Source organism: Falco naumanni, chromosome 5 (assembly GCF_017639655.2).
Source record: "Falco naumanni isolate bFalNau1 chromosome 5, bFalNau1.pat, whole genome shotgun sequence".
NCBI classification, from domain to species: domain Eukaryota; kingdom Metazoa; phylum Chordata; class Aves; order Falconiformes; family Falconidae; genus Falco; species Falco naumanni.
In genome coordinates this window covers 90,890,149-90,906,076 of record NC_054058.1, presented here as the reverse complement: position 1 = coordinate 90,906,076, position 15,928 = coordinate 90,890,149, and the positions used below count along the sequence as shown (strand labels likewise).

Genomic DNA, 15,928 nt, shown 5'->3' with positions numbered 1-15,928 from the left:
CCAGCTGCACTTCTCAAGGATGCTGCTTCTTCCCAGGCCCACTTCCCAGGCTGGAAGGCATTTTCTCTGTCCATATTTCCACAGGCATTTTCTGTTAGTAATTTCCCCCTTCTAACCAGATGAGCTTTATGGCTGCTCACATCACCTGCATGTCCAGTTAAGATGTGCACTTGGCCTCTTGTAATATTTTAATGTTTCTTGCCCAGCAGGAGGTCGGGAGCTGTGGTTGATGTGCCTGGGAGGGAAATTATGGAAGCTGATTAGTCTTGGAGCTGAAGCTTGACCTTTTATGTTTTACCCTTTTGTGTGTGTGTGTGCAGGGGGGAGGATGTCTAAATTTTTATTGTCTGAAGATGAAGTCCAAGGAGCACTCCATTCCCATCGTCAAGGAGGCTACTCATCTGTAAAGCTCAGCAGATAGATACCATGGTGAAATGTTCTTACAGGTTCTTTTCAGGGGTCTGTGACCTCTGCTTTTTGTAGCCAACTTCACTCGTTCTGCAGGAGGACCCCTCACGGCCAGAGAAGTATGCTCTGAAAGTTCAGTTCAGCGTGGCCAAATTGTAGGTTTTGTCAGGAAGAGAGCAAGAAAGAACTCTACATGTGCCCTGCCCCCACTCCACCTCCCCTCCCCCCACCCCCACCCCTCAGCCCTCACATGGTTTCGGTTACCTAGCAAACTTTAGTGTGTTTAATTAACAAAAAGAGTGTTGGTTTTGTTGCTGTTGGTTTTGGGGTTTTTTGCAATGCCAGAGCACGGACCAGACTGCTGCCAAAGCAGCAACAAATACTACTTTAAAGAGTTGGAGGGGCCAGAGCAGTCACAGTGGGGTGGATTTGAACTGCAGTCGTGGATGTGAAAGTTAGGAAATGCTATGAAATGTGAAGCTGTGACATCCTTAATGATGGGATGCTGTTTTTTTCAGTTTCATTTTATAGTTCTGCCTCATTTTGTACCCTTTAACTCTGCCTCTTTCCATAAAGCATCTCTGGCACTGCTTGTCCTTTTAGTGGTCAAGTTTCTGGGGTTTTTGTTTTTAGTAGAGTAAGATGTAGTGCAATCAGAACAACTGGAATTAAGGGAGCTGGAAGATCTGAGTACATTTTCAAGGGCATTGAGGTTAATTTATACGACTTGTGGTTTTCTTATGTACACATAACGCATAGTCACTTCCTCCCTTAAAAAAGAAAAAGTGCCTAATGAAGAAATTTTTTCCATTAATGGTCTTGAGTAAATAACATCCCTATCAAGCTTTGGAACTCTTTGTGGTATCTTCACGGTATTGCACAAGCTCCAGTGCATCTGAAGTGCAACAGATGTTTCCGCTCAGCTTGGTGCGTGCTCTTGTTCTGTAACCAGGCAAACCCTTGAAAGTAGGGTGAGCTAATTATAAACTTAGTTTTCTTGTTGGATTTAAAATTCCTTGTGGACACGTAATTGGGAACAGCTCCATGTATATGTATGCCCTTATGTCCGTATCTTTCCATTTATTTACAGGAGAGACGATACCTGCTGTAACAGTAAAAGTCCCCAGCCCTACCCTCGGGAATAAATTTCAGTTTTAGTTGCTGGAGGATAACTTGGTTTCAGTGCTCCAACTCGTCTTTCCATTGTCACTAACAAAGCATCAGTGGGGAGATGACAGCACTCCTTTCTGCTTGGTGGAGTTCAACCTCTAGCCTCATGGTGGAAGCCATCATGTTGTCTTCTCAATTCATGTATCTTTCTCCCGTGTCTCCTAATTCAGTGCTCTAAACCTCTTAGTGCTCCAGGAATACAGATAATCTACCACCACCTAACTTGCATAGCAGATAAAATGATCAGAGATACTGCACAAGGGCCTCCTGCAGAGGAGGGAGAGTTTTTCAGTTCCTCTGAACATTTGCACAAGGGCTTCAGACCTTCTCGAGATGCATAATGATTGAAGTCAGAGAGGCTCAGATACCAAAATTATCTTGAGTATCAGTGATTTACAGGGCAACATCTGAAAAGAGACAGAAGAGGTTGCTGTAGGGTATAACATAATATAGGAATCTTGTTAAATGACACAAGACCTGAACCCCTGTGTCCGTGTTGATAGTAGAATTAGCAAGTGTTTTCTGTTCTGGCTTCCTGCAAGCTTGAAATACACTTGCTGTTCTACTATTTATTATTGAGATTGAGCCTAAAAATTAGGCAAGAGACCAAAATGTAATGCTTTCATTTAAAAAAATAACCAGACAACAGAACCCCCACAACATTCTCAGTCTTCTTTTTGTCGTGTCTCTTGTATTCCTGCCTGGGAAAAGTGATCAGTGATAGTGACCCCATTGTAGCTCTACAGTAAAATAAGGTCAAGAACAAGGATATTGCCAGTGACAACAAAGCAAGGTTAATTAGCCACAAAAAAGCCTTATACGTAGTTGATACTAACTTCTCATGAAAAAAGTTGAGAGAACGTGTATGTGTGCTTGTGTAAGTAAATATATGTGTGTATGTATATTTATATGTAAATTATTACATGGAAGTTAGTAGGGCACGCTGTAACCTCAGAAAAGGGTAAAAATCTAGACCTAATTCCTCATCTCACAACCCCTTCTTAAAACTGTACGATAGTAATGGGGCCATCTGACTTATATAAAAATGGAAATTGACGGATGGAGGCTATAACTTTATGTGAGGATATGGTTTTGGTTTTTTCCTATTCATGGACATCGGGGAAGAAAACAGATACTTTTTTTTTTTATTATTTATTGTTATGACCATTGGATTTAGCAATAGACAACCTTTGCTGCTGCTTATTTCTTTGGTGAATGAGATGTATGTCATGTTGTATTTAGATGAAGGTAACTTGTGCCAAGGGCTTACTTTTGATACGTTGCATCTTGAAAAGAAAAATTTGAAGTTGTTTTCTCCTTGCTTTAACGGTTGTAACTGAACACTTTGTACGTGATAGAGCTGTGTGCTTTTTTTATGAAGTTTTTCTGGCCCTTGATTGCTTGTTTTTTCTGGTGAACGTATTTGGTATGGCACAGATAAACCCCCATGCACCTAATCTGTCATAATTAGATTTTAATTTTCTTATAGAAATACTTCAGGGTAACTAAATCTTTTTCTCCTTTAATTAACAGAGGAGGAGCTCAGGAAGCTGAGAGAAGAAACAAATGCTGAAACGTTAAGGCAGGAGCTAGAAAAGGAACGGCAGAGGAGATTAGAACTAGAACAAAAAGTCAATGAAGTACTTAAAGCAAGGTAAGAGAAATATCTTCACTGTAAGGCTGAAAGCCACTCGGTATCTCTTGTCTGTCTCTGAGACATTCTGGTGAAAGCATCTGTTTCCAGCCTGGGCTGTCTTAAAATAAATTAGTAGCTCACAGAGAGAGAAGCTGTCTATGTTTTCCTGTAGAAGTACATCTTGCACACCCGTGTACACCCGAGTTACTTGACCACACATACTGCCCTAGCTGCAGAAGTGTCTTGGCACTTCTCTAATTGCGATATTCTTCATTTCACCTTTCCTGATGGCCTCCCTCTGGGATCTCACATACCTGGAGCTATCGGCATGCATTGTGTGCTACTGAACATCAGAGCCTTTGCCATGCCATTGCATGTGTTTTGCCCCTTCAAAACCTGTGTCATCTCCAGACTGCCCTGTCCTTGTTATTCTTGTTCTAGCAGCAGCAGCAAGGACATCCCAGTACCACAGTGCAACCCGAAATGTGTGGGAGTGGCTGGCGTTCGAGCCTTCCTTGCCACTGCAATGAAAAATGGAAACATGCCTCCCCATACCCCTAAGTCCTTTCAGCCTTGAGAACACCCACCTTGATGATGCAAAGCATCACATTTGATGTTGTCTCTCCTTAGTGTGCCTAGCTGCATGGACTTTAGATCTTAAGACCATAGCAGCTGCTTGTTCATCCAGACGACTTGCATATGTAGCTGCCTGTGTCATCTTCCTCAGCAGTAGCTAAGATTGCTTGGCTGAGCCGTAGGATCTGTGGATCACCATCAGCTGCTGTCATCAGGAGATAGTGCAGGACAAGTTTGTAATTGTGTGTGATAAGCACTGCCAGTTACTTAGAGGTGACAAGTAAGAACAAACAGGCAAAACTTTGTGCTTGGACATGAGGTTTCCCAATGCCATAGAAACTATTCCTGGCCTACTGCTTCCTTCCATACTCACCCTGAGTGTAAAGATGCCTTTCTGGTCAGGCCAGCAGGCTGCATCCACTGGTATTCTGTGGCAGTGGAAGTAGGAGCCTTTTATAGGAAGCATGAACCTAGTTGCTCTCTGTGGCCTGTTGACCTCCTACTCCTATACAATCATAGAATCATTTAGGTTGGAAAAGGCCTTTAGGATCATCAGGCCCAACCGTTAACCCAGGACTGCCAAGTCCATCATCAAACGATGCCCCTAAGCACCACATCTACAGATCTTTCAAATACCTGCAGGGACGGTGACTCAACCACGTCCCCGGGCAGCCTGTTCCAGTGCCTGACAGCCCTTTCAGGGAAGCAGTGTTTTGTAGTATCCAATCTAAACCTCCCCTGGAGCAACCTGAGGCCATTTCCTCTTGTCCTATTGCTTGTTCCTTGGGAGAACACTGATACCCTCCTTGCTACAGCCTCCTTTCAGGGAGTTGTAGAGAACGATAAGGTCTCCCCTTTTCTCCAGGCTGAACAACCCCAGTTCCTTCAACCTGCTCCTCATAAGCATCCACAAACACCTGTTTTTAGGTGTATCAGGAGGTACATTGTTACCTTTTCACCTCCGTATCTGTTTGCAGATGTGTTATCCATGAATTTATTTAACTCCCCCCTTGACAGTGCTGGAGCTATCTAGCACTGGAAGCTGTGGAGGCAATATATCACAGAAGTCCACTCTTGACTCTAAAGAAGCCATTTCTTTTCTTTCTTTTTTAAGAGATTCTTAGTGGTTTGAAGAAGTGCCCCATAGTTACGGAATTGTGAGATCTGGTGAATAACTTTTCAGCATTCAGCTTGTTTGCCACCCTTGATCAGTCCTTTTCTTCTCTTACTCTTCTCCTGTCCAGATTTAAGGGTTCCAGCTTTTCCAGTGTCTCCTTAAGATTACTCCATCCCTTTCATCAATTCATTTGCTGTTCTTTAACTGTTTCGTCTTAAGATGAAGAGGCTGAGTTCATGCGGTATTCAGAGTGTGGGTTCACCAAGGCTTTAGACAGAAGATGCGTTAGGCCTTCCCTCTTATCCTCGGTACCCAGTACGGTGGGGTTTTTTTAGCTAATGTTTCACACTGATGGTTTTTCAAAATCACTGGTTCCATGCAAGATTGGTCCATGTGCAGACTTGACCTGAGCTGCCAAGTTGCATGCTTAGAAGGGGCTCTGCAAGGTCCTCGTGGAAGAGTCTTGTTCCCAAGCCAGCCCTGTGACCATGCCCTGGGAAGGTGGACTGCTCTGATCTGGTGGGGTTTTTGATGACATTTTACTGCTGCTCTTACAGCTGAGACACGGGAGTGCATTTTCATTGCCTGTGCTGGTTGGCCTGGCTGTGTGCATGTATAACTCCCATTTTGTGTCTGGACTGGTGTTGCCTGGTTGAGTGGGCTGCTGGGGATAGTGGAAGAGGACAACCTTGGACCCATCCCCGTGCTGAGAGTATCTGTTCACTCAATAACAGCAATACAAAGAATAAGGATTTTTTTTTCTACTGTTGGTAGATAAAAGTGATGCTTCAGGATACCTTCTTGCTCGTGACTGACTGCCTTGAAGGAAGTTGCTTGAGATACAAATTCCACATGCTACTCCTCAGCACTGGCATTGAACTTTAGGCTTTTTCCCAAGAGCAAGTATGCTTAGGCTCTAGGTCTTGCACAGGGAAGGGGCAGAGTGGTCCTGTCATTGCTGGTAGTCCTGTAGAAGGATGAGGAGTTATCTTCCTCTGCAGGAAGGTACCCATCATCCTGCCCTATTTTAGAGTAACGAGGATGGTCCAGGGTCTGATATGGCCCACTGCAGCTTGTGAGTACGGGCGTTTTACAGAGAAAATAGTTTAAAGGTCTTTGTATATCAACATTAGTTTCACCATCTGTGCCTTGTTGGATTGTGGACAACAGCGAATCTCTAGCAGGTGGGCCATTGCCAAATTAAGGTAGGATGGCTTGTCCGCCTCGGTGTTCACGTTTAGATATCCTAAGGATTAAACGAGCCCTATTAGCATGGGTATTGCACTTGGGGATTATGTCCCGCCAATTATCCCCTTTACATGAGTTGTTTTCTAACTACTTTTCTTAAAATTCCAACCTTTTTGAGACAGGCGGGTATATGTAAGATGACATAATACGACTTTGAAAAATTTCTAGTTTCTACCCAGAAGAAGAGAAATCAGATTGGCTGTGGCTTTTCCTTAACTTGTGCTCCATTGCGTGAAATTCTTCACTGCTTTTTATCTTTTTGCACTTTGCTGTAGACATTGTAAAATACTTTTATTAGGACTACAGGTAAAATGTTGGTTGGCACAATTAAATATGTAACAGGCCAAATTTATGCCTGATGGAAACTTAATTTTATTAAGCAAAGTAACTGCAGGAAGTTGTCTCTGCTAATGTCAACAAAGCCAAATTCACCCTGCTTCGCAGTTAGGTAATTTTTCATACAATCTTTAAATAGACATTAATATAAACATGTTTGCGTGTACTCTGCTTTTTGATTACAGAAGTAAACTATTAATGAAAACCGAACCATGCTGTGGTGTAAGAAGAAAGAAATTATTTTAACAGTTGCAGTATTCAAAAGTATTTGTGAATTAGATCAATATATGTAGCTATACAAATACATGCTGCAAAGTGTTCAGCAAGGAGAAAACAAGGAGCTAAAAATCTCCATTTTTAAAAAAAAATTATTTTTTTTTAGTGAAGAACATGGGCTTCTTTCATTGAGTTGTGCACAGGGAGGAGGGAGGAGTGGAAGAAGAGGATTTTCAGTGGTTTTGTTTGTCATGGTGTTTGTTGTCTCTGTGTCTGAGTATTCAGAAACATCGTGGCCTCAGCTGAAGTTTCCCATAGATGCACTTCAGGACATCCCAGCATTTGGTACGACAGCTGAAGCTTACTGACATTTTGCTAGTGGAACAATGCATAAATAATTTGGAATAGTCTGAGCGAGCAATGTGTTTAGTGTAAATTGTGGGCTGTTGCTGCCTTACTTTGCAAATTGTGAGCTAGCTCCATCACACAGGAAAACAAAAAAATTACCAAAAAAGTTTTGCAACAACACCTACCAGCAATCTGTGACTTAAGCAAACCTTTTTATTTGTATCATTGTAAACTATTTTTAAGAGGACCAAATAGACAATGCTTCTGCATAAGGCACTAATCTTTCTGTGCCGCTTATCTTGGTTAACTCTTCCTGGCTTCTTGTTAAATGACAACAGCTTCCACATGTGCAATGTTTTGAGTATGCCTTTATTTTTCACTTAGTAGATATGGTGACAAACTGCTGGTAAAGTAGCTCCTGTCAAGACTTGAATTTTTTTTATGCCCATGAACATTTAGATCTTGTACAACTTTGGATTGATGGCATTTCATTGGGAACCTTTTCTTTTGTTTCAGAAACTACAGATTGGGACAGTAGCCATGTAAAATGTGGATGAGAAGGGCAAAAGCTTCTGAAGTGTTTGTTGTATTTTAGTGGAAAGGGATACAAAACATATGAAAATGGTTTAACTCAGTTTTGTGTCAGCTCTTTGGGTTAAGAAGCCATGCATACCTGCATGTTATCTCTTTAAACTAGGCTGTGAAAATACCTCCTTTATGCTTATTTTTGCATTTCTGAGGTGGGAACATGCTTTTGATGGAAGTGCTGATGATGTTCATGTTGCTTTGAGCAGTAAGAAGAATGTAACAGCTCTGACCGGCTTCCACAACAGCTGTCAAAAGAAGATGATGGGTTGTGAACTTGGAGTTAGCCCGTAGGAAAATTGCTTTTAGTAAGTCTTGAGAACATCCTGGCAGAGACTGGATCTGTTGTGTGCAGCAAGCCTGGTCTTCACAGAGTTGTTGGGTAGAGTCTGTTTAATTCACACACCTCAACTGCAACTATATTCGATGCCTAATACGCACAAGCCAGAGATGTTTATTTAAAGTAAATGGCCCTCAGTGTCAAGGGTTGCTTTTGTGTCGTACCTGCACTTACAAAAATAATGTTGTGGTGCTGTTCAGTGGAGCAGCATTGAGTGGATGCTGCATCAGTATGTGCTGATCATTTCCGAATAGTAAATGTGCACTGGTCAGGAACAGTTCTCACATTTCCCTGATTTTAATATATATAAAAAAAGGGGGTGGGGAGTGGTGGGGGAAGGCACATTTGTGGTTGTCTTCTTCATTGGCTAAGATTACTCTTACCTGATTTAATGAGCCTGTGCTATTAAATGGCTGCAACCTCTAGTTGTGTAAACATGACCTAACCTTAGGTTGGGGATCTGTTTGCGCTGCCAATCACACCCTTTTTCCGGTTGGAAAGTGTGATCCCAGAGGAATTCTTGCAGCTTGTTTTCTTTGGTGCAGGCTGCAGTTAGGAAACCTGCATAGGAATGCAAAGCCTTTTGCATTGTTCTGGCGATCATTTATGTTTTCCAGCCTTTTAACTGATCTCTGGCATGAATAGTCGTTCAGAAACTGTAGGAAAGATAATTCCTCCCCCCGTCAATGGTCTTGATGTACTGACTGGTTGAACATGACCTGGTTTTAGGACTGAGCTTCCCAGTGGGTGTGCAAGCCTAAACAATGAATTCTGAGCTTTCTGGCCCAAATCTGTCTGAAGTGGCTAATTATAACCTGATTCACAGGTGCAGTAATGAGGTGTCATTAACCTGATGATTCGTAAAGGGCAGGTTCTTCACAGGGAAGGAGTAAAAGGCAGATGGCAAGTAAGACAATGCCAGAAACATGAAACAAAAAAGCACCAAGAAGGGCTAAAGCCAAACTGTCACATGCTCCTGATGGAGCACAGCGAGGCTGCTGTCCAGAACTGTGTCTTGGTGAGAGTTTTTTTGATATTTTTTTTTTTTCCCCAAGAAACATGGGGAGTAATGACGTGCTGCTTCTGAAAACATATCCCAGCATGTCAAAGGAAGACCCAGCCTGAAGGTTCTGATGGCTGGCGCTGCTGGGATCCTGTCTTGGCTCTTTCACTGGAGCCGTTCAGGTGTGACACTGCCCCAATGCCTTTGCGTGACTGGAGTGGGTTGAGTAACTGCCTCCTGCCTGTGTGAACCTGCTTGTGAATGACTGCCACCTTTCTACCCAAGTGTGTCTTCAGCTTCAGTGGAACACTGTGACAGTGACAGATTGTGGATGAAGATGCCCTCTTATATGGTGTAACCATCTGATGTGCTGATAGAGGAAAACAAGACACTGCTGTATAATAGTTTGTGCAAATTTGATCATATTAATTGCTGTCTGTCTTTAGAGAGACAGAGCTGGAAACGGAGAAGATGCAGGAGAATGGGAGAAAGAGCAAGGAGAAGGGGGAGTTTTTAGGGGAGGAACCCATCATTTGTATTGAAACTGGTGGGAAATGGCACAGAAGCCAAAGTTAAAGTTTAGCTAGAAAAAAGAAACGGGTGGAATTTCAGGTGGCTTTTGGAAAGAGTTGCTGCAAATACAGAGGCTGTGTGGAGAAGTCCTGAAGAGACATGAAAGTAAGTGGCTTTGAAAGTAGAAACCATTGAATTCAACTTCTCCGCACTGATAAATGTCCAGTTATAATTTATAAATCAGTAAATTATTTCTGAATGTTCCTTTCAGAAATGAAAAAGGATGTGTAAAGCTCGTTAAATATAGGGAGTGCTTAGGAAGGAAGGGAGGTAATTAGTTCTGTAGTTTCTCCATCATACTCGTTGATGTGTGCTGTTGAGATGGCACACGTTAGTAATGGCCTTCTCCATGTGCAGACAGTACAGCAAGATCTTTTGCTGATGTAATATCTAGAGGAACAGCAGGAGAGAGAACTATATATCTTGTCTATATTGCTGCAGTCTGTCCAGCACAGTAGGATCCCTCTTCTCACTCTCGGTTTGGTGACCAGCATCCCACTTGGTTCCCTTCCTGAGCGTGGTAGAGAAGGGCTGCGGTGGTTTGACCCTGGCTGGATGCCAGGTGCCCCCCACAGCCGCTCTGTCACTGCCCCCTCAGCTGGGCAGGGGAGAGAAAATAGAACAAAAGGCTTGTGGGTTGAGGTAAGGACAGGGAGATCACTCAGCAATTACCGTAACAGGGAAAACAACTTGACTTGCAGAAATTAGTTTATTATCATTCAAATCGGAAAAAAAGCGCACCTTCCCCGCAGCCCTTCCTTCTTCCTGGGCTTAATTCCCAATTTCTCTACCCCTGCCCCGCAAGCAGCACAGGGGAAGGGGGTTGTGGCCTGTTCATCACACATTGTTTCTGCCGCTCCTTCCTCCTCCCACTCTTTCCCCGCTCCAGCCCGGGCCCTCCCGCAGGAGATGCTCCTCCATGAACTTCTCCAGCGGGAGCCCTTCCCGCGGGGGGCTGCGGCTCTGCCCGGGCCGCTCCTGCATGGGTCCCCCGCAGGGTCACAAGCGCTGCCAGCAGCTGTGCTCTAGCATGGCCTTCCCACAGGTCACAGCCTCTTTCAAGCATCCACCTGCCCCGACATGGTCCGTGGGCTGCAGGTGGGGGTCTGCTCCACCATGGACCTCCGTGGGCTGCAGGGGCGCAGCCTGCCTCACCAGGGTCTCCACTGCAGGCTGCAGGGGAATCTCTTTCGGTGCCCGGAGCACCTCCTGCCTCCTTCTGCACTGACCTGGGGATCTGCAGGGCTGCCGCTCTCATAGTCTCACTCCTCTTTTCTGCTGGCACAGATTTTCCACATCATACCCCTCTCCCCTTCTTCATATGCTATCCCAGAGGGGCTACCACCATCGCTGACGGGCTCGGCCTTGGCCAGCGGCCGATCTGTCTTGGAACCGGCTGGCATGGGCTTCACTGGACATGGGGAAAGCTTCTAGCAGCTTCTCACAGAAGCCACCCCTGTAGCCCCTCCCTGCTACTAAAACCTTGCCATGCACACCCGATACAGTGAGGAGCAAAAGATGAAGGGGACATTTGAAAGCACCTGTTTTCTGATAAATGAGTGATAATGAAATTGCATGAACAACACGTTTTTGTTTCAAACAGTAATCTTTTCAATCATACAACTCCCTGTCAAACAGAGCTTGCTGCGGCTGGTGTTATGTTGTCAAAGCTTCTGCTTCATTGGAAAAAACCTTAGTAGTATGTCTACATGGATGGCTGAAGGCTTTTGGACTGAAGCCTGAAGTAGTCTCAAGACAGGCTGGCTGTGCAGGCTGTGGATAGTGCAAATGTAATTTGAAGCCTTGCACATGTGCAGAATGGAAAAAGCATTTGTGTTTTCCAAAATCTGTTTACTTTTAATGAATAAGAGTATTATTCTTGACTCATTTTGAAAGATGAGACTAGGGATGCCTGCTACTTGGCATATATTTTTAGAACATTTTTGTCTCAGTTTTTCAGACTGTTATTTCTATTTTGCGAGTTTTTTAAAAGATATTTTTAAAAGTGGTTGGTATCTGTGCTTTTCAAGACCTTACAACGTAACATTTTAAATAATTCTTGACACCTGTTCCTCTCATTGTGAAGATGAGTGGCAGAATTCAAGGTTCAAGCATTAAACTGTGGTTTTGTTCTAGTACTGTGATTATCAACTTGTGATATGGAATCCCTTTTCATTTAATAATGTGGGAGGAGTCAGGGCTCTGAGAGTTTTCCTGGCAGGCATTGCATTCAGTATACAACACAAAGGCATAAGTAATGCAGCAAACTCGATACTAAATTATTTAGTAGTTGTAAGACGGAATTGAGCTGTCGGTGACAGGAAATGGCCAAACCACACCTCTCCTTCCTGTGGATGGTATTTCCCTGGATCTTAAGTGCGATGTGCAATGAATATTTTAAATCTTGTGAAAGGGCATAAGTTTGGTTTTCTCTTGTCACGTTTGGATTATCTCCACTGGGGAAACCGTGGAGGTTCTGGTACTCACTTTACCTAAAAGGGATAAAATTCTTCATTTGGAGCATTTCACAATGTTTTTGTTTTCTTTGTAGGACAGAAGAGGCGCCTGCAGCTCAGCAACCTGCAAAGCCACAAACGCAAGCCAACGGAACAGGTAATCTTGGTCAGAGCTCTACTAGCAATTTGGTTCCGTCAGCTTTTTTTCACTCCTTTCTTATGATCCTTAGAAGATCAAATCTTGCTGAAAAACCTGGTGGGTCCTTAAACAGGCTTCTGAAGAAACCCAATATGAAAGACCATTTGAGAAGCTTCTTACCTCTCTGGATGTGACTCTGCATTTACTTTTTGTGTTTGACTTTGCACGTCTGAGCAAGGAATTTATTGTGTATTGTAAAGCCTTTAGGAATGTAATGAAACCTGTTGCCTGACTTCATCATCCTTGCATGCCTTGCTGAACCTTGACTTACCCGAAAACAGGTGTAATACATAGAAAAAAATGTTCTCTTTTGTTCTCAAGTGCAAAAGCTCTTTTCTGCCATTAACCATATTACTTCTTTCTTTTTCTAAAAGAAAAGACATTCTGAAGAAAGAGTAAGTTTAGGAGTTACTCATTTTTTGGACACCTACACTGTTGTCTACATTTCTTAAGCTGCTGCTTATTACAAATTCAAGAATACAGTGATTTCTGGAAGAACTAAGGCAACGGGCAGATTCTCAATCTTTCAGTACACTTAAGCTTCCCCCCACCCCCCATCTCTTAATTGAGACTTAGGCTTTTAAATCTGCAGATTAAGTTGGAAGTTGCTCCTCCTGTACTCCCGTAATGTCAACACTTTGTGTTATGTGAACTGCAGCCTACAATTTTTTTCGGTCTTGTGCACTGAAAATTTCTTTCTCAGTACTTGCAGTATTAGCATGTGGGAAGCTACTTCATTTTTTTTTTATTTTATTTTCAAATGGAAGTGTTGTCTCAGCTGTAAACTGTTACTAAATTCCTTGTTTTTCTGGATATCACTGTCATTCATTAATAGTTTGATTCTATTTTTCAAGCACCGATTGCTTTTTCTCTCATGCTTGAAAGCATCATTTTGTTGTAGATGTCTGATTATTCTTTCATGCCTTTGTTTAATCATATCTTAATTTTATGGAGTTCTGTACAACGTTTGGTCCTGGCATAGTTGTGACCAGTGTCCTCTGTGACATCGCTGTATTAGTCTGTTCTGAATAGTCTGTTCCTTCTAGACAGTGATTTTCTGAGTTACAGGTAAACCAAAAGGTGATTGTTTTGTTCTCACTTGTGCTGCCGTAAGGCTTTTACCCTTGTATTATTTCCATATGCCGGTATATTTTTCCAGTGAAACGGACATACAGAAAGTGTACATCATGCCATTACTTTACGATGTATGACTTTCCAGGCAGTTTTATGACTATATATTCAATATTTAGAAAATGGAATATACAGCATAAATGCTGTAGCCTGGCTTTAGAAAAAAGAAAGTGTACATTATATATATATATATTAAAACTGTATATATATATAAATATATATATACACACATACACAAACACAATCTTTACAACCTATAAATGGTTGGAAAGTGGTGTAGTAAAAATGCCTCTTGCAGAATCTTGCTTAAGATTCCACCTCCCTTTCCTGTCAGATTTCTGTGGCTGCAAGGTGGTTGTCCTGCTCTTTGCTCAGGAGTGTTTTGCTTTACACTTGCTTTTCTCAAGGTGACCCTTCAGCATAACAGGAGCGCTGCGGTTTACGTCAGCCTTTTGTTTGCAGGAACCTCTTAACCAGAAAATGTTTTTAAAGTGTTTACTAAAAATTTTTGTTTGTTGGGATGTTTAATCTCTGTACTTCTGGTAATAAGGCGCTTCCATGTGCTGTACTTAGGGCAAAGCAGGAGTCACTTTTAGTCTTATTTTACCAGCTTTAGTGTGATCAGGGTTTCTGTGCGATGGCGGAGGTAAATTGCATAGTGAGTTTCCATGAAAAGGAAACATGAGAAGGGCAGGAAAGCTGTACAAAAATTGCTTCCCCGCGAAGCATGGTGTGCGGGAACAGGGGCAGGCTTTGGATGTAGTTGTCTTCTAGTATTATCCTGATACTTAATGCTTTTTTTTTTTTTAATATAGATAAGCGTAGTCACACAGTCTGTTCGAGACTCCAGAAGTGGTTTTGTGACAGATTTGGGGAGTACGTTGAGGACTTCAGATTTCAGCCAGAAGAGAATACGGTGGAAACAGAAGAGCCACTTAGTGCTAGAAGGTAAACCTCAAACATGATGGTGAGAAATTGTTAGCTTCTTTATGAGTTGCCTTTTTTCACTTTTTTTTCTCTATTCTTTTTCTTTTTCTTTTTCTTTTTTTTTTTCAACCTTTTACATGGTTTGAGCAAGTGTTTGCATAACAAGTAATAAAACTGAAAGTACAGAACCATCTAAATGGTTTGTGAATGCTTTGGCTAAAACATGCAATTTGAAGTTTATTTGCTGTCTGAGGTAGAGTAAGAGTTATATTATTTACTGGGTTCCATCATACATGTCTGAAAATCTGCGGGCAGTCTTAGACTGGAGAGCTTTTACATTTCAATTTTTGGTCTGACACAAGGTAGGCTGTATTAGTTACTAGAAAAACCTTTCATAACAGGCAAGAATGATGGGTTGTTTTTAACAAACATTTATAACCATGAGTAGTATTTCAGGGACCAAATGTACACAGTTGTGCACTACTTGCCTATTTAACAAATTGCTTTTATCCATTATTTTTCAGGTTGACTGAAAATATGAGAAGATTAAGTAAGTACTTAGCAGTATTTTATTTTCTGGAAGTAAAAATAGTTCTTAGTAACACTATTGGGAGGATTGCTGCATTTTAACACACAATGTTTTGAAATACTTCTGCCAGTTCATAAGCAGAAATGATATTGAAATAATGAATTAGTGTTTGGAGTGCAGAGTAACTTAGAGGAGCAGTGATAGAAGCTTGCCTTGAATTTTGAATTACAAAGGGTGTCTTTGAACTAAAAGTGTAATGTTAATTAAAACATAAACATGTAATGAATGAGAACTGGATATTTGTCCAATGGCAAAAGTAATAGCATTCAGACGCTTATGCCTAAGCTGTTTGTAGTTCAGTTGTTGGTCTATTATCTTATGCTTTCAAAGAAGGAGGGGTTGAACAATGCATACCTTCAGTGTTTCTTGCATTTCTTTCTCTTGGATAGCTGATACATTATTTTGAAAGGTGAAGGATACAGGATGGCAGGCCCTCCAAAAGTCCTGTGCAGCAAAGAATTGCTAGCCTGGAAAATAAAAAAAGCAACTGCTTTGTACTCCAAATCGTTAAATTATTGTTGTAGGGAAGGTGAAGTTGAAATAAGGGTCTGCAATCTCCATGTAATGACTGTTTTGTTCTTATTCTAATACTGGTATTCATTCTAGTTTCATTTGGGAGAATACTTGTGACCTGCTCTGTGGTGGATACGCATTGCCTTCAGATTAGCTTTAAAAAAAAGTAGTAGTAAGCTTAAGCTTTGAGTGGTTCTTAACTTCTACTGGATGAGCTACAAAATCTAGACCCCAGTTGTCCGAGGCTGCCTGCCAACCACCTGGAGGTCTCAAGAACCTTGTTGTTGCCAATGTTTTCCAAGTGTTGACCTTCCCTGTTGTTGTGAGGTGGTGGAGCAGAGCAAATGGAAGCACTGCTTGAGTCCATGACCCCCTCCAGTACATTGCGTGTGCCCTTCCACTTACTATAGCCGCTGCTTTAGTTGTGCTGATACTCAAGGAAATCTAGTTCTAGTTGTTCGATTACTTCCCACAGGAAGGGTACTGGGGATAGCTGAATTTCAAGTCAGACTAGGACAGCAAGTTGCGGGCTTTCTTGAGGAAAGCCTTTCAACATT

General features: G+C 42.2%; 1 protein-coding gene across 2 annotated transcripts in view; it reads left to right on the top strand.

Annotated features, from left to right (window-relative positions):
• Window positions 1-15,928, top strand: part of GRAMD4 (GRAM domain containing 4) — an 85,032-nt gene that overhangs the window by 46,955 nt on the left and 22,149 nt on the right. For both annotated transcript variants that reach the window (XM_040595931.1, XM_040595932.1), the window contains exons 4-7: window positions 3,112-3,232; window positions 12,108-12,169; window positions 14,158-14,290; window positions 14,794-14,819. In XM_040595931.1, coding sequence (XP_040451865.1) covers window positions 3,112-3,232; window positions 12,108-12,169; window positions 14,158-14,290; window positions 14,794-14,819 — 342 coding nt within the window. The remainder of the gene's footprint in view (window positions 1-3,111; window positions 3,233-12,107; window positions 12,170-14,157; window positions 14,291-14,793; window positions 14,820-15,928) is intronic.